A 19401-nucleotide genomic window follows, 5' to 3' on the forward strand; every position below is an offset into this window, starting at 1 on the left:
GTCTCTCACCCAGAACATCTTTAGCAACAGAAATGTCTTTCCCTCAATTTGATCAATATTTATGAACAATGTGAAGGTTTTCCTCACCACTTTGAAATGATGATTTAGTTATGTGTCCTCTTTTTATGTTCATCAGGAACATTTTCACGCACTGATGCATTCATTTAAAAACATGTAGACTTTGAGTTCTTGTGTTTCTGTTCTGTTTTAGCCCTGCAGAGTTCCTCCAGCTGGAGCTTCATACAGGCTCTGCAGCCTTTGTTGTTTTTATGACATCATTGGACTAACTTTAGTTTAGTTTATATATAATCAAACATAATACAGAATGTGTTCATTCTGTGACACATGATCAAAGTAAGTTTTACTGACAGAAGAGTTGAATTCATAGAGGGGGCGGGACATCATTGATTGACAGACAGACAGTCACCATGGTTACTCACTCTCACCTGCCTGCTGCTTTGTAACGTCGTTTAATGTAATCCCTATAAATTCAGTTATCACAACAGGTGAGCTTCAGGTGGGGGGGGGGGGGGAGACGCGTCTGTGTGGGAGCATAAACTGCAGCATGATAAAATAAACACATTAGCCCGGTTCTACGATCTCTCTGCTTTGGCAGATCGTCAGCACGTTAAAGTCCTTCACGACATAAGATCGTTATATCGCCCACCACTACTTGAAGGTGCGCATCGCTGTTGCCTAGCAACTATTGTTTATAACGCTCGAGCCGAGGAGGAAAGAAAGCTTACCCGCCTAAAACCATATAGAAAGAATAGGAGACACACATTTGAATGAATCAACATTGAAAAGGCAGAATAGAGTAAATTAGGATCTGATTTAGAATAGAATAGAATGAAATGTCAGGAAGGAGGAGGATTGCTGCCACAGAGGCTCTAGAGCCTCGATGAGGCAGAGTGTGATGGAGGCAGGTTCGGATACAGAAAGTGATGTCTCCTGGTCTCTGATGATGATATGCAAAATTTGTAAACAGTCAAAATGACCACTATGGCCTTTCTAGTAGTGATAGAATGCCGGTCGTTCTAGTGTTAAATAAAAAAAATACCATAAATCAAACACTTGTTTTTTTTGACAATTTTATTCCAAAAGTTTTATATTCCCTTTGAAAACTTCAAGCATATATTTCAGTGCTAAAGCTGGCAGAGCGTCATGTTCTCTAGGAGTCAAAGATAAGGAGACAATTCATCAGTAACTTTGGCAAAAATACAACAACAGGCAGAGCTCTGTACAAAACTAAAGAGACACACCCTCTGAATACAAAAAAAACTTCCAGATGGTGGCGCTAAATCCCCAACAAACCAAACTCTTAAAACACATTCAACGAGAGAACCGCCTCCCGTTTGAGACTCTGGAGTGTTTTCTGTCCTGTGTGCAGACCGGAGTGTAAAATATGAAGAAGCTGCTACGATGTGAACGAGCCAGCTGTGACTTTTATGAACTCTTTGCTTCTGTCTGAGCACAGGGGTCACACAGTCAGAGGCACCTACAGGTCCTGTCATTATCTGACTTTTTTCTGCTTTCTTTTAGTTTCTTTGAAGCCCAGAGACAGATTTGTGCGTTTCTGAGAGCGACTGCTTTGTGTTTTCATAGCCCAGCTCTGATTCTCAAAAAGCTCTCAAAAAAAAAGGTATTTTAGTCACTGCGAGTGTCGAATACTGAAACATCTCAGCTTTCTAATCTAATGGGAGAGTAGTTTTAAGTTGCAGAGTTATGAAAGTCCTTCTATTGATATCTGATATGCTTCAGTTCAACTTTAAATCAGAGAAATGATGAAACATACACTTGAGAAAACTGATACAGCCATGAGAGAATAAAATAAACACTACAGAGAATCACATTAAAAGGTGACGTCTTAATTATTTCATCGCCGTCCATCTGACACGGGAGCAGAAACTTTCTAACATTCATAAAGAGATAAAGAGAAAAAAAAAAAAAAAGCTAAAAGGCGAGATTTGTTTGCAAGTTTCTGAAAGGAAGTGATGCAGAAATCCTACAAGAAGTAAAGTTAGCACGTTGACTTGTAGAAGCAGCAGAGGCGTTTCAGATCACACGTCCTGGACAGTCATGGCGTCCTGAGGCCAGCTGTACGAGTCCAGTGTGAACGAGTCGTAATCAGGACTGTAGATGTGAGACAGCACGAACGCCTCCTTGTCTTTGGGCTCGGGGTACAACGATGCGATGTTGTGTTTGTACGCATAGTTGACGATCTGGAGTGGACAAAAAATGAGAAAGTGGTGTTACATGGCTGACAGCATGAGACCTCGCTCCTTTTTTGATTCGCTCCTCGAGGTAATCACCTAATCAGCCTCACCTGTTTCACCTGTTTCACCCAGCAACTGAATGATGAGCACCTGAGAGGCTCCATATAAACACACCAACTCTGCAGCTCTCTGCCACTCATGTTGGATCATCATTCTCTGTCAGTTTTTGTTTTTTTTGGCTCATTCTTCTGAAAGGTTCGTGGTGAGGTTGGACTGGGTAAGTTGGGCTTCCCTCTACATTTGCTACACTTACACCAGGTAAGTGTGGTTTGTGCCACCCGTGTAGTTTTCTCTTTCAATATTTGGTAGAGAAGTTAGTTCGGTTTGTTTTTGGATCTCTTTTTAAGATATTAGAGAGTTAGGTCTGGTTTTGTTTTGTTTTGTTGAGTTTATTTCTTTGGCACATCCACTTTGTCCTATCCTCACCCCCCCCCCCACCTTGTTCATCAAATTCAGTTTTCTTTTGTTGTTATAAACTAAACCTTTTCTCAATGATAACAACAACTCTTTGGCTTTGTCTGTTCTTCGGTTGTCATTTACTTTTCTGTTTCTAGAGATGTGAAAGTGGGGAAGGGCCTTGAAGGAGTTAAGGCTCTTATCTGGAGTGACTGATAACAGAAAACAACATGCTTGTCTTCCAGTTCAGAAATGAGAAGGACCCATTTCAAATACGTTGGTTTCACACTCCTGTGTGCACCGTCAGGATTTAACAAAAACTGAAACAAGACATGAGGTAAATGTTTGGAGACTGTGTTTTTTTTTTTTTTTGTTAAATCAAATTGATCAATTGTCTCCACATCGTCCTCAAGAGGAAGATTAGTTGAGTTTATCAGTGTGAAATCCAGATGTAACATGACATTAAAAGTCCTCTTAAGCTGTTTGGTTCCTCATTAAGCCATTAAAAAAATAATTGTTTTTCATGTGAGGCTGAATTTCAGAGAGTGTCTGTTACCTGCAAACTAACAACAGTTTGAGAGTTTTAGTATCTTAAAAAAAAAAAAGAAAAAAGGAGCCTTACCTTTTTTTATCACATTTAATTCATAATTTAAAATGCATGGATGAGATTTTATTTTCAAGTTTGTAAAGAGAGGCAAACAACTAGATCCACGTTGGCCTCCAAACATCACTCATCAATAAATCCTTCAAACGGGAGCTTCTTTGTTTGCTTCTCTTTTTTTGATTATTTAATTTTATGTACAAACTAAAATCTCAGATGTTTCAACTTGGTTCGACTGACTCTTCAGAAGTTATCCACAAAAGAAAGCGACACCTTAAGTAGAGTTTAAGACATTTAATACTTTAGGTAAATAATAAAGCCCGTAATGAAACCAGAAAAAGGGCGTTTAAGTTCTCTGCTCCCTCTTCTTGGAATCAGTTGCAAGAAACTTTAAATGTTGGGGAGCTGGTTTCTCTGAATGTTTTAAAGGTGGTCTTGATGATCTGACTGTGGATGTTTTAGCTAACTCGTATTGCCCTTTATGGTCGCTTTGTTACTGATGACAGCTTCTGATGAATGGTTCTTTGTGTGATTCCTGTATTTATGTTCATTAAGTGTTTCTGTGTCTGAAACCCTGTGATTGTGCTGCTGCCAGGACGCTCTTGTAAAAGAGACTTTTAATCTCAATGAGACTTTCTCCTGGTTAAATAACAGTTAAAAAATAAGACGATCAATTTAACAAGTCAGTGATCATTAGGATTTATGATATCACGTTTTCCTAAATGATCATGGAACTACATGAAGTCCCAGTAAATGTGTAATATAAGAGGTTAATTTGAAAACTGTGAGGTGTAAAAGTTGTCTCACCTTCACTGCGATCTTGAAGGACACCTCTCTGATTGTGCTCAGAGGAGGATAGAGTCTTCCCTCAGCCAGGTTCTCCTCTGTTACCATGTCAGCTATCGCCTGAGAGAGACACAAGAAGATTTAACAGCCTCATCACATTAAAGTAAACGTGTCATTAATAAACTGTAGACTGGAGGTAACACCTCTGCTGTGGTGAGGAACACATCGTCAGATATGTGACGCACTCCGCAGGCTATGACGCCCAAAGCCACGCCGGGGAAGACGTAGGCGTTGTTGCCCTGGCCGGGGTAGAAGGTGCGTCCATCGGACAGCGTCACCTTATCGAACGGACTTCCACTGGCAAAGATGCCCCGGCCCTGAAAACACACAAAACGAAGAGGAGACGGAGGAGAGATTTACTGTAACGACTGGAAAGAGCGAGTCGTCTTCAAAGATAAGAGGAGTGCCTGCTTTTTCTTTGTTGACATTTTAAAAGACAGCAGAAGAATGTTTCTATAACAGCAGGGGGCAGTAGAGTGCAGTACACAAAATATCAACAAAAAAAAAAAAGAGGGCAGATTGCACAAGATGACTCACCACTGTACAGGATATCCATGTGATCATTCAGTGTCTACATTTCATGTTTTCAAGAGTAATGTTTGCCAACCACCAAAATATCTTATCAGTTGTTGACTGTGTCAAATGAAGACTGGTGTGTAAATCCACCTTAAAGTCTTTATGTAATTTTTCACACTTAAATATAATATAAATTAAGTCTATCCTCTGAAAATAACTCTGAGTCATGACTCTGAAAGAGAACTACACTTATTTAAAAAAAAAAAAAAGAGGATTTTATCATCTTTGAGGTAGAGTCTGCATGTCTCAGTTCTCATTTTTAAACAGAAACAAAATACATCAAACCTGATCAGGACACACTTAGACACACACTATCGGCATGTACTTCAGTACAGAGAGGCTGGTCGTTACCTCTGTGAGCTGGTAGCACTGCTCCGCGGTGCACTCGGCCTTGCTGGTTGGATTGCTCAGAGCGAAGATGATGGGCCTCTCGTTGAAGGACGCCATGGCTTTGATAATCTTCTCAGTAAACGCTCCAGCGACAGCAGCCACCCCTTCAAGTCCAGGAAACAGAACAACGTCAAACGAGCTCGGATGTGGCTTATGGAGCCGTGTGTTTCAACCAGATACGCTCAAATTGAAGTGGTTCTTGTGGGAAAAATTATGTTTTTGAACTAAATTGTAAAGTTGTGACATCAGTAGCGGGATTGAAACCAAGTTACAAGAGAAGAAGAGAATGTGATGCATTTTTGTAATATGCTGTCTTTGTGATATACGATTACTACTATACTATACTATTTATGTTTTATATGTATATTTACTTTTTATTTTTATTAATATTATTGTTTTTTTGATCCTTTAACCACTTGTTTCTATTTCTTTTCCTGCTCTTACCTTCTTATTGCTGTTCTCTTTTTATTTGCTTTTATCTCTTTTAGTTTCTTACATCTTTTTAAATCTTTGGTTCCTCTTGGTCTCAGATCGTGTTGTTGGGTTCTTGTGTTGCCTGGGTTCTTATGATGGTTCTTATGATGGTTGGGTTCTATATGTCTGTTGTGTATCGTGCACTTTGGGTTCTTTTCTGTTGAATTGTATTTAATTATTTTTAGTATTTTGCATTTGTGATGTTCTTGCTGTTGACCTCAGATGTAAATTAGCTTTATAGCTAACTCCAGCCCTACAGTTGTGATCATGTGCATGTCCCCTTTCAAAATAAACCAAGAAAATAAGCTAAACAATCTTCAAACTGTCGTTTTCAACAAAGCAATTGTAGATCTGATTAAAACATTAATTACATCTTCATCATTTACTCTGCGATATAAAACACAGAACATCTTATCTTATCAGTTTTGATTTGAACCCCGGACATTTCTTCCAGTTCATCCTTCATGCCATGTTTGAATTAAGGCCAAACGATAATAACATCGAGATCTAAAACACCAGAGGAGGCGTTAAGATTACAAACACAGGGTGGATTAGTTGATTTTGTTTTTTGTTATTCTGATGAGCAGAGCGTCAGGAAGGACATTCACCTGTTTTTCAACAACTGAGCAGGAAATACTAAACCAAAGATGGATGAAAAATACAACTCAGGTTATTCAAAATGCTTTTAGAACACCATTAAAAACAAAAATGTTTCTGGAGGATATTAAGTAACTGCTGCTCAGTCTTCAGGGAAACCTCTTAGTTTCCTACAGGTGGACTCACCTATGATGGCGGTGGGTTTGATGGTGTGCACCACCTCGTCCAGGGTCTTCAGGTGTGGGTGATCGTGGGCGAACTCCTCCTTTTCATGGTTTATATGGCCCCTTCCCTGTAATCATGAATCTCTGTTTATATCCTACTTGTTGGAGGATTCACCTACAAAGCACACACACAAAACACACATTACCTTCACAATGAGACCTTTTGAGTCCACCATCCAGATTCTCTTGGCGGCTTCTTCTTTTGGCACTCCCTCTTTGGCCATGGCCATGATGAGCAGGTGAGCGATTCCCAGAGCAGCCTGGAATAGAAAAAAAACAAAACAATAATTTTCACTTTACATCACAGACTCCTTCATTAAAATGTGTCATCGGGTTAATCGGGGAAATATGGATGAATGCGTACGTATGTGTGTGTGTGTGTGTGTGTGTGTGTATATATATATATATATATGCATGTACATATATGCCATCATCACTCAAGTTTTACTTGGCGTTTGCAAAATGTTTTGTTTCTTGATCTGGCAAGTGATTCTCTTGTTCTTTTTCAACCCCTTATTTAATACAATTCTTAGTTTTATCTTTCCTGGTTTATGGTTAGATGAAAGCTGTTCAGTTACAAATGTTCACTGATATGTTGAGTAACTGACTCTTCCTTCTGTTTACTATCTTTTTTATCTTCCATTTATAAAGATTGGGGTGGGATGGGGGATGGGGGAGGGCAGACTGGTTTGATGGTTGATGGAGGCGGGAAGGGTCTTACTTTTTACTTTAATTTTTTGTTTTGTTTCTTTTGTTTGTTTTTTCTTTATTTTACTGTGTTTTGTTTTGTCCTGGCTTTATGGAGAGGTGAAGTGTACCTCTTTTTTGTCTATTGGGTGTTCCTATAATAATAAATAAAATAAAAATGTGTCATCGGAGTTGTGGCGAGGTCTTACTAGTCTCTTAAAATGAAGAACAGTTTTTTTTATATTTAAAAAAACCAGAAAAATCAGCGTCTCACCTCGCCTGCCCCTTGGAAAACAAAAGTGTGCTCTAACAGTTTGTTCTTGGTTATCTTCAGCGCAGCCAACACTCCAGCAACAGCAACTGAGGCCGTGCCTACAAAAGACAAAGAAAAGTGTGATATTTGTTGGCTTAGGGAAGCAAGGGATGATGATGTGGAATTAGTGGATGGTTAAAATTAAATAGATTTTTTTTTACATCTTAAATCCACAGTTAACTTTTTTTTGTTGCGTACCTTGGATGTCGTCATTAAAGCTACAGTATCGATTCCTGTATTTGTTCAGAATGCGGAACGCGTTGCTGTTGGCAAAATCCTCAAACTGTATCAAACAGTTCATCCCGTACCTGCAGGGAAAAAGTGAGGCGGGGGGGGGGGGGTCAGACGGAGACTGGATTGCTCACACCTCATTGGCTGATTTGTGTTTCCACTTACTTGTCTGTAACCGCCTGCATGAACTCGTCGACCAGCTCGTCGTATTCTTTCCCTCTAATTCTCTTGTGCTTCAGGCCGATGTACAGCGGGTCATCGAGCAGCGCCTGGACCGAAAGTCAATCAGACGTCAAAGTTCATTCATGAGTGACATCATCGGTATGAATCTATAAATGATTACCATAGCACCAATCTGATATTGATGATAGTAACAACTATTGTGCGATATGAAGTTCTGCAGCAGCTCATAAATCCTCCTGCAGCTCTGCGCTCACCTGGTTGTCTGTGCCGACGTCCAGCAGCACGGGGAGACACTGCTGCGGCCGAACTCCGCCACAGGCCGTGTACAGAGCCAGCTTCCCCACAGGGATCCCCATCCCATAACCCCCCAGGTCGCCCAGGCCGAGGATACGCTCCCCGTCTGTCACCACAATGGCCTGAAAACAAAATATCAAAAGGAGAAGATTATGAAAAGGATAGGTTGATAGTATTAAACAAAAAACAAAAAAACAGTGTAATTATATAATGTGAAAAATATGTGTGCAATAAGAGATGTAGAAAGTAGAGACAAGAAAACATTTTTATATTTTCATTTTATTCAAGATTCAAAATGTTTATTGTCATGTGCACAGTAGGAAACATGTTTCCCTGTACAATGAAATTCTTTCTTTGCTGTCCACAATGAATGCCAACAATAAAATATTAAAATTAAACATAAAAAAAAAAATAATAATAATATATACAAATATACAAAAATATACAAAAAATAAGGCAATTTGAAGACAGTAGAGTCCAAATAATTTTGGAACTGTAAACTGTGGAAAAAAATGTCATTGTACAGTGTTCCCCTTTGTTATTTTTTGTATTATATATTTGCTTTAATACAGTGTATAGCTTATGTACAGTTTATTTTAATTTACTTAGCTGTTAATACAGCTTGTTTTTTTTATTTTTTTTATTTGTACTTCATTCCTTTTTTCTTCTAATGCTATTCTATTTTATATATAATTTTAACTTTTTTGTAGAAGCTGACTCGGGGAGAAACGCACAAAAATTCCAATGTACCTGTACTGTCCTGTACCTGTGCAAATGGCAATAAACATCTATTCTATTCTATTGATAGGTTTGTTATATCTCAAGCAGAAGAAGCTGTGGTGCATGTGTGTGTGTTTGTCTTCACCTTTATGTCTTCTTCAGGCCAGGAGTTGAGCACTGTGGCGATGTGGCCTCTGTCATGGATGGTGATGAAGAGTCCACTGTTGACAATGAGATCGCAAGAGAGAGCCCAGGTTACACTTTTTGAATGTTTTGTTTGTTTTTAAATCAGCGTCCTGTATACAGCATGTTTTTATTTACTTATTTATAGACAGTCCAAATAACAAACCATAAGAGCCTCAGGATTTTAAAACAAACAAACTGCAGTGATTTTATGAATTACAGGGCAAAAGGATTTTGGCAATGAAACTCATGTGGAGATGAAAAGGCAAAAAATGATACTTATTTTTGGTTCTGTCAAACTTTATTAGCTGAGTTTATAAGTGTAAAATCCAGATATAACATACAAAATAACATGAAATTAAAAGTCATCTTAAGATTTTTTTTTACTCATTAAGCCATTCAAAAAATAATTGTTTTTCAAGTGAGGCTGAATTTCAAAAAGATTGTCTGTTGTCTGCAAACATGGGATAGAGACACTGTGATTTACCTTTATCACATTTAATTCATAATTTCTAATGCATGTACATATGTAGACAAATATGCAGCATATTCTCAAGCATCATAGATACTGTTGGATGTAAAAATGATCTCACCGGGGTCTCCTGAAGGCGAGTCCGTACTGTTGGCAGGCCAGGCCGACGGTGGGAGTGTACACTATGGGCATGAACTCCTCGATGTCAGAGGTGAGCAAACGGTAGAACAGCTTCTCGTTTCTGTCCTGCAGCGTCATCAGCAGGATGTACCTGAGACAAAAAGAGATATAACAAGTCGACATCATGACTCCTGTTTTAGAGAGCTGACAGATCTCTGATCAGAGTTAACTGTTACTACACCTTTCTGCATGATTGTCATCTATATAGAGGGCCAAATGCATTCAAAAGGAAATCAATACATGAAGCATATAATCACCAATAACAGCCACTGAAGTATCTCTACAACTTTATATAATAGTCTTCTATACCAGTGGTTCTCAACTGGTCCAGCTTCAGGACCCACTAACAACCTTCACAGAAGAATTGCAACCCAAATTTCATTTTTTTTTATCGACCAATCAGATTAATTTAATGAAAAATGGTGCAGTTTGGATCTCAGTCATTATAAAACATGTGACAGAACAAAGAAAATGAATAAAACAAATAGTTTAAAAAGCACTTCATAGACTTTTTGACACCTTTTTTTGTCCATGCACACAATCGTGACCCACTGAAAACAGCTCCACGACCCACTTATGGGTCCTGACCCACCACTTAGGAACCACTCTTCTATGCTATACTATAGTGATCAACTATGACGATGAACACTGTAAAGCTGTGGAAGCGGAGAATGGCAGTGAGTAAATGAAGGTTTTATCAACATCACAAGTTAATAATGTTTTTAACTCAAGATAATAATGAACGCATTTCTTGACATAATGGGTTAATGTTAAAAGGGTCATATTCTGCTTTTTCTGGTTTTATCTGCTCTTTAGTGTGTTTTCCAAGTGTCCTGTGCATGTTTAGTCACATCTATGTGCAAAAATTCAAAGTCCGCAGAAACGCAGCTTCTCCTACGTCCTCCTGTTAGCTGTAGCATTAGCTGCATGTAACGCTCGGTTCTAGCCCCCCTTGAAAAAAAATTGCCAGTGTGACGTCTTGTCAGTGTGAGATCACTGATCTAAGCCCATTGGCTCGTTGTGGCCGAGCAGCTCATGTTGCACGCCCGTTAGCTTCTGTAGCACGCCCACGATATGCCGTAGCCTGCGGTAGCACAGTAGTGCTAACGTGCTAATGTTTTTGCTCCCCTCGGAGCCAAAGTGGCTGCATTCCCAATATGGTAAAAGGGGCGTGACATTTCCGAGAACCGTGCTGAGCGACTGACCAATTACGGCTAGAGCCGACAGGCCGACCAATCAGATCAGACTTGGCACACGTGGGGACTCTGAACGTGGTCACTTCAGAGCCTTAGAGAGAGAGTCAGAAGAGAGCCGGTGCATGGAGCGGCAGTTCATGAAAACAGACACTTTTTAAGTATTGTGAAGATACTTTAGTAGGTACATAGATTAAATATATGAACCCCAAAAAGGGCAGAATATGACCTCTTTAACGGCATAATCATCTGGATACAATAAAGATTTGTATAAGATAATGAAATAATTCACTTGTGATCAATTAAAATACAATTTAAAACAGTAAGGTGCAAGGATGATTCAAGTCCACTCCAGTAAACATTACATCCTGTGCAGCCTGACTCAGACTCAGTTTAAGTTCTATTATCCTGCAGACAGTCTAAAACATCAGAATGTTAGGCGTCGTCACTGTAAGCATTAAAGTGTGCTGATGTTAGCATTTGGCTCAAAGTTCGACCTCACAGAGCTTTGGACACTTTTTATTACTTGAATCACGCTGATATGTTTTAATGTCCAGAGTACAGAGTCACAGTGACATGGTGAGGTGAAATGAAGAGAGAGGGAGGGAGAGAGAGAGAGAGAGAGAGAGAGAGAGAGAGAGAGAGAGAACGAGAGAGAGGGCGAGAGAGGGAGAAAGAGAGAAAGAGAGAGAGGGCGAGAGAGAGAGAGAGTGTCTCTGGTATGAATCAAATCAGGGATTCTTCAGTTTTAGATCTTTCTGAAACAACAGGCTGTTTAAGCTTTAAAAGTGTCTTGTGCGACTCTGACTAAACTTTTGATCATTCTTCAAATCAGGCAAAAGCAACAACTGCATGCAACTCATGTGACTCACTAAGATTTGACCCAAACTGTAAGGGGGAGGGGCCTAGTCATTTAACATCTGAGGCTGCATAGTCGTCCAAACCTCTCCAGTATGCCCTGTCGTGTTTGTGTCTTTTGTCATACTTGTCCAGAGGGTTGCTGCGAGTTTCGTAGCTCTTCATTACACGCAGCACTTGCACGTCCTGCGAGAGGAAGCAGGGGGGCAGCAGGCCGTGGATGCCCAGTTGCAGGCGCTCCTCCAGGGTGAAAGCCATTCCCTGCAGGGCGAGAGAGAGAGGGGAAGCAGCGGTTATACAACTCATTCCTAAAAGAGTTCAGTCTGGGTAAAGTCCACAAAGAAGCCGGAATACTCAGACCACAGTGACTCATGTGTTAGTCATCAGAGTTTGAGGTTAGTTATGAGTCATAACCACGCCCAAATACAGTGGTCTTTTTCATCTGTTCTCAGGGTCATGAATTATTTTGCTGTTTTGAGTGGAAGCATTGCTCTAAAAACAAAACCCAGCAAGGCGACAGTGAAAAGTCCAGGAAAAGTGTAAATTACCCAGTAGTCTGTGGTTTCTTTTGTGTTGGTTTGGTGATAACTTCCTGTTAGTTACATCGAAAAGACGGATGCTCTTATTTTGAAAGGAAAAGTACAGGAAGTGAAAGGAAACAGTAACTAAAACCTGCTTACATGTGTTTCAAACGTTCAGTATTACGGTCATATCTTTTATTAAGCACCCCGCTGTTTGAGGCACGAGGTGTGTATTTATTTTGTTTCACCTGCACATTGATAAGAAGTTACTTAAAAGTCGTATTTTGTAGTTTTGTTTTAGAACCGTAATTTGATCAGGTTAACGTGTGTATGTGCATAGGTTTAATTCATATTCACTCATAAGGTTTTAAATAACAATATTAAGGTCATAATTTGACACATAAGAACATTTAAAGGTTGTGTAGGTATACTCTCTGTATTACTCTCTTTTAGTTCTTACGGTGTTTCCATTAAAAACAGAAAGTAAGGAACTTAAAATAAAAGTCTGAAACATCAGTTTGAGAGTAACAGTAAGGGGAACGCTGCAAAAAGTCTTTGTAACTTTAAGAACACAAGGCCATGCTTTTATTTTGGTAAGCAGCAGCCTTGCACCCCTCTGCCGTCTGGTTATGATTAGAACTGCTTCTCTTCTGTTGGCACGCCTTCTAAAGAAGAGTGATTGGAGGGTAGTGTGAGCTTTAATCTATTTATTCTGTCCAATAGTGAGGGAGCCTCGACTAACTCCCCCCGTCAGCTCCTCTTCTCTTCCATCGTCTCCGCTTCATCGCTCCCTCCGTTTCCTTTCCATTCTCGCACGCCAGAGGAAACACTGACCTACATGGAAAATAAACTGGCCTTCTAAGAGTCAGTTTGCTCGACTGTAGAGAGATTTTATTAACACATGAACTTTTAGAGTACCGTATTGTACCGATGGATCACAGTTAATAGAAGCACGTTGAAGCATATGAGGTCTTTAGCTTTATTAAAAGTTATGTGATGCAAACTGAACCCTGATAGAAGTGATTATATACTTATTTAAAAAAAAAACTAGGCTAAAATAAATCGCTTCATATTAGTTTTTATTTTGTCAAAATTCAAGATTTTGCTTGCAATACTCATTTTAAGTGTTTTAATCTGATGCTGAAAAGTGCTTTAAAGGCTTAATATCATTTTTCACACTTAAATGTAGAAATCAAGTATCTCCTCTGAAAATAACTCTGTGAGTCATGACTGTCTACAATGGGTGTAACACCCGAGTCCCACTGTCTGTGATGTTTTCAGAGTTTTCAGAGTCCTATCTTCACTTTGTTTACATCGCCAGGACGGCCGGCTGACTCCTCCCCTCGTGTATAAAAGTTGTTTAATTGAGGGACTAGAGAAAAGAAGAATAACATACTGTACTCACTGCTTAACTGTGTTTCTAGATCACGCTCATTTCAGGTAAATTTACATGCAGTGTGAAGATACCAGCATAATAAAGATCGCTAGCATTAGCATGCTAACACAACAATGCAGCGTGAGTTGTTTTGGTTTCATGCTGGTGCTCAAGGGCGACATCTGCTGGATCAAAAAAAAATCACATATAAAGCCTTTAATTTGGGTGGAAATATTTACATGAAGAAAACTTTGAAAAAATGAATATTTTCTGCACTGGCAGACAAATTAGACATCGAAATGGTTTGGTCTTTTCATGCAGAGAGATTTTTCTCTCAGGGTGCAAAATGCAATAGTGCCTCTAATATCCCCTCTCCCCCCCCCCCCCATCTCGTCTTACAATCATTACATCGTCTGTTTTTTCCACACGCCGCATGCTTTCCAATTGATGCTCAACAGCTGAACAACGCCTTACAAGCGTCCTGTCACACACTTAATAGCTGCAAACACCAACAACAGGTCTGCCTGCCAGAGGTGAGGAGACACTCTGATACACCGACGCCTTTAATATGAACAAGTCAGACGACATTGACGCTGGAGAAGGACAGGAGTGTCACTGTGCAGGGAAAGCTTCAAACACAACGATCCAACAACACAAATAACGTACACAACAATCAGAGAGAGAGAGTCACAGATTAAACTAAACCTATTAGAGCGAGCTGGTTAAAGTAAACCCATTAAAGGTGGCGCTCTGAGCGGTGGCTGTAATTAACACAAGCAGAGAGTGAAACTAAACATGCATGGTAGAGATTATTAACCACTATTTTAATGACTTCAATCCAACCTTATCAATGATTACTGGGAAGTTACAACTTAATAAGACTGTGTAAAACATCATGACGAAATCAAATAGAGGAGAGAGGTCATTGTTTATTGTTATGAGACGTTTTCATTGGACCTCAGAGAGAAAACAGTAACCTCTTAATAAAAATCTGACTGAAATACAGTCAATATATCCAGCAGAGGGGCTCAGTGACAACTGTGTGATTTTAGTTTATGTAAAGAAAATTCAGTCCAAATTCAGGCTCCTATTCCTCCACCACAATCCACAAACAAAGACCATCTAATTTTTTCTCCCCACCTGTGCATCGCACCCAAATTAATCAACTCGACTCCACCACCAATAACACAAAATACCTGCCAAAATAAGCCCAAATAAATCCATTATTCACCATACATTTTCCATGTCAAATCAAATACTTCTCATAAATTAATACTTATTTATAACAACACAACAAATATGCTCTATTAGCACAAACTTAAATCATACTTCTGAAACTAAAGCTACCATGATTAAAATGGCCTCTACAACACATAACTGCTGACTGAGCACCAGCAGAGGAAGGAACTGGGATTGACCTCCCATAAACCCTAAACCAAAGCAATAAACTCAGTAAAAGTGTCTTTCCTGCTCGTATTGTAGAGTTAGCAAGGCATCAAAAGAGATCCCCTGTTTACACTGAAAAATGCAATTAAAAACATCTGGTGAGTAAATGAGTGAACGATGTTCTGGCACAGTTTGTGAAACTGCAGCACATCTGGAATCTAACTGAAAAAAATACATATCATGGCTGCAAAAGCCCTGATGTTATTCAGGAATAATACAGACACAACAACGTGTGAGTCAACTAACATTAACCCTATAGCTAATGTTTCAGCTTTACAACAACAAAGAGGAAGCAGCCAGAGTGTGACAGAGTGATCAGATGAATGTAAAGGGAGAACTATCAGAAGGTGGATGTTTAAACACTCTTATCTCACTTAGAAATGAAATTTGGCATTACAAGTGCATCCCCCCCCCCCTGGCTTAAATAAAAGTATTTCTGATTCTGAATCGCCACATGGTATGCAGGATGTGGCGCTGTCTTTAGTAACAGCTCACACAGAGAAAGTGAAATTCTGGACTTTGAGGAACTCTGTGCAGAAACAACTTTTTTACGCTGTAGTGTAGATGCAGCAGCCAAGTACTCACATACACAGAGTAGAACAAAAGACTCTCTCCCCATCTTTAAAATCCAGACTCAAAACCCATCTGTTCAAGATCTCTAACATTTTAACTGTAATTACTCTGTCCTACATCTCATTTCTTTTATTGTATGCTGATTTTATCCATCGTTGTTTTTTAAATGTTGATTGTTGTACAGTGTCCTTGTGTGTCTTGAAAGGCGCTTATAAATAAAATGTATTATTATTATTATTAAAAGTACAGACAGGAGTGCTGCCAAGGTTGTTCCCATCAGAATATGTTGGGATGAACCAACAAAAGTAAGAGCTGCAGAAATTCAGATTATCTGAAATGTCTGTCCACTTTCGTTCTTCTCAGTGTGCGAATATTTTCCTGCTGCACCTTTAAATTGTTCCTGACTAGAATAGAATAGATGTTTATTGCCATTTGCACAGGTACAGGACAGTACAGGTGCATTGGAATTTTTGTGCGTTTCTCTCTGAGTCATCTACAAAAAAAAGTTAAAATTATATATAAAATAATTGCATTACTGTGGTACAACACTGCCTCTCTTCTCTGCTGTTTACATGACTTGCTGCTATTTATCATACCAAGTCACTTTAATCATCACTTCTCACTTTATCTTGCCATTCCGTGCAAATACTGTCTCAACTCTCTGCATAGTTAACTTCATCATTCATTTTGTACTTGTATATACCCCCGTTTTTATTTATCTTATCTTATCTATTCTGTTTAATGTGTATTTTGTATTTTGAGCTTTCTTGTCTGTGCTGCTGCAACGCCCGAATTTCCCCTCTGGGGCTCAATAAAGTATTATCCTATCCTAAAATAGAATAGCATTATTCAAATACAAGTACAAATAAAAAAATAAATAAAAAATTGTAGTAACAGCTAAGTAAATTAAAATAAACTGTACAGAAGCTATAGACTGTATTAAAGCAAAGATATAATACAAAAAAAACTACAACACCAGAGAAGAAGAGACATCTAAAGCAGTTTTTAAAAAGGCACAGGTCAACAGCTGTGAACCTTCCACTACTCCTGTAGACATTTGAGACCCAGCTGAGGAATGTATGGTATATTTATCTCATGCCTCAGAGTCCAGGTGATGGACAGGTAAGCTCACCTTGTTGAGGTGTGGGTTTCTGGTGATGTCGTAGCCCCTCTTCTTGGTGCTGATGCTGGGCTTGTTGCCCGTCCCGGAGTGACAGACCCGCACAGCCTGGAGACAGTCAGCTGGCATCCCCCCGGCGAAGACCCCCATCCCGCCCGCCGACGCCGTACGCCTACACAGGGACAGAGCGGCTCTTCCTGGGAGGGAGTTCATCATGCTGCCTGCAAAAACACATTCAGAGACACCCAGTCAAAACCCTTCTGCTGGAGGCAGGGCTGGCCCGTGGCATAGGGGCGCCAGCCTCCAAATACACCTCTTCTTTTGTGAAGTAGGCTGAGTCGTTTGGGACACAAAACCTACCTTTATATTTACTGACATCTCTGTACTTAGTTAGCTTTCAGCCTAGTCGATTAAAATGTTTATTTTCCACCTCCTGTTGTCATTAATAGTTTTAACCTCCTGCCTTTAGAGTACTGATGTCTAAGAGCATGAAAGCATTTTGTCCTCTCTGAACAGATACAGTAGCTGTGCATGCTGTAGGTCTGGTTGTTTGGGCTCCCCTGAAAAACTACACTGAGGTTTCTGTTCTGCTCTGAACAGAAAATAATATTTTGTTTTCACACTATATTATAAAATGCAGATTGTTTAACAAATGCTCATCTTCTCTCTCCAGATGTAATTTTAAAACATTTCAAACCATCCCCTGCTGTCCCCACTTCTGCTCCCTGCACTGTTTGTATTGTTTGTTCTGTTACACTAGTTGTTTTTATTTATTTTATTTTGTGTTTATTTATAAGAAATATTAGAGTTATTACCATTTTATTCATGTTTATTCAGTATTTTATAAAATAATAAATACTATTATTCTTTATTTTTTAAATAAATAAATAATGTTAAATATAAAGCCTTAAGCCAGTTTTCTCTAAGTGGATGAAAATAATCTTTGATGGTCAAACTGGCTGCAATTTAAGGGGCACCTGCTGAATCTTGCCCAGGGCACCAAAATGGTTCTGACCGGCTCTGGCTGAAGATCAGGGTTTACCTTTCAGGTCAGAGAGAGGACACCTGACCGAGGAAGTCCAGACAAACCGTGAATAACTGGAGTTCAGCAGCTCTGCGCTCCTGAAAACAACCTTCACCAAGAGTCTCAAACATTAGCATGAGGCTAACACAGGCTAATAAACAACAGGTGGACTGAGCATCATGTTTTACTTTAAACACATTAATAAATACTATTTTAGAAGGAATTAAATAGTAAAGCCGATATGCTCATGTGAATATCTGCTTTCATCCTGCAGAAGCTCAGCTAGCTCCTGTTAGCTGCTTTTAAGAAAATCATTGTCTGCGCAGCTGCTAAAGCTAGCTCACATGTAGCTCACATGTTAGCCTCACCTGGAACCGACGAGAAGCTGCTGCAGAAACTTTGACTTCAAATCTTCATCAACTTCTGTTCACGATGACTGTTGTTCTCTGTGGATGATGGGGCGGATCGACAACTAACAGCTGATCCAGGAATATTTTGACATTGACTGTTTCACTTTCCCCCCCCCAAGTCAGTCGGCCTCCCCCAAACAGAGGAGCAACCAATCAGAGAGCAGAGGAGGGCCAAACCCCGCCCCCCCTCCTCCCCTGATTCAGTAAACACAAGCTCCACCTTCAGCTTCAATGTGTGCACACAACATGCAACACAATTATATTCTAAATAAGTTGACATTTTGATTGCAAATACAAATTCATGTGTTTAATTAGTAAAGTAAACTAAAGTAAAAACTAAAGTCTCAAGTGGCAGCACTGCTCTTCAGCCTTCAGCATATTCAAATGTCCTTTGCTTCCCCCTGTTGGACACGAAAGTGACTGTCTTGATAGATCAGGGGTTCCCAAACCTTTTTCTTTGAGGGCCTCATTCCTTCCTTCACTTTGAATTATTTTTATTTGAACATATCTTCAGATTTAATAAATCCAGTGATTTTTTTTATTTGTTATTATTTTTATTATTATTATTATTATTATTATTTTTTATGTTCTATTTTAATGTTTCTTTTCTTTCCTCTGTCATGATGCTTTTGAAGTCTTGTTTGAAGCACTTTGAATTGCCTTGTTGTTGAAATGTGCATCATAAATAAACTTGCCTTGCCTTCCCTGATTGGGGCCCAGAGTCTGTAAGTAACAGAAAATAACATGTGCAGGCATGACGACCGGTGTTATTGTGGAGATGGATTTTATCTCAGGAGATTGGTTCAGTTGAACTTGGCGTTTTTTTTAGCTTTTTTAACAGCCACCGCCTCTTGACAGATGAGACAAACAGCCAACAACAAAATAAAATCATTAGTCCACTGTTGGTTAAATACCCTGAATTCTGAATCAAATTTTCTCTTCCCTAACCTTTTTACCGTTTGTTTTCAGGTCAAATGTCACGTTCTGTGCGTGTGTTGAAAGAGTTAATGATGATAAAAGTTCACAGCTTAAGAACATTTTATTTGAAATGTTAAACTTTTATAGGCCGATGACAAAAAAATATATATATATTACAATTTTGATTTTTAAAATGCATTCTGAATTGTTCTGAGGGCTGGGCCAAATGTGGGGAGGGGCCGTAGTTTGGGGACCCTTGTAATAGATAGTTATTGTAGGCCTACATTACTTTTAAGTAGCCTAGATGGACTTGAGCTTGT

At 39.3% G+C, this 19401-nt stretch overlaps 1 protein-coding gene across 1 annotated transcript; it reads right to left on the bottom strand.

Annotated features, from left to right (window-relative positions):
• Positions 1-1074: 1074 nt before the first annotated feature.
• me3 (malic enzyme 3, NADP(+)-dependent, mitochondrial) lies at positions 1075-18294 on the bottom strand. Its single transcript, XM_020648752.3, has 15 exons — positions 18122-18294; positions 16742-16950; positions 11822-11955; positions 9585-9734; positions 8954-9029; positions 8049-8210; positions 7777-7880; positions 7579-7688; positions 7342-7439; positions 6527-6640; positions 6343-6448; positions 5047-5189; positions 4263-4436; positions 4081-4179; positions 1075-2222 (listed from the first exon to the last, which is right to left on the bottom strand). Exons 2-15 carry the CDS (start codon positions 16943-16945, stop codon positions 2061-2063), a joined length of 1836 nt encoding a protein of 611 aa, XP_020504408.2. The 5' UTR covers positions 16946-16950; positions 18122-18294; the 3' UTR covers positions 1075-2060.
• Positions 18295-19401: the final 1107 nt, after the last annotated feature.

The sequence above is a fragment of the Labrus bergylta genome, chromosome 13, assembly GCF_963930695.1.
Source record: "Labrus bergylta chromosome 13, fLabBer1.1, whole genome shotgun sequence".
Taxonomy (NCBI): domain Eukaryota; kingdom Metazoa; phylum Chordata; class Actinopteri; order Labriformes; family Labridae; genus Labrus; species Labrus bergylta.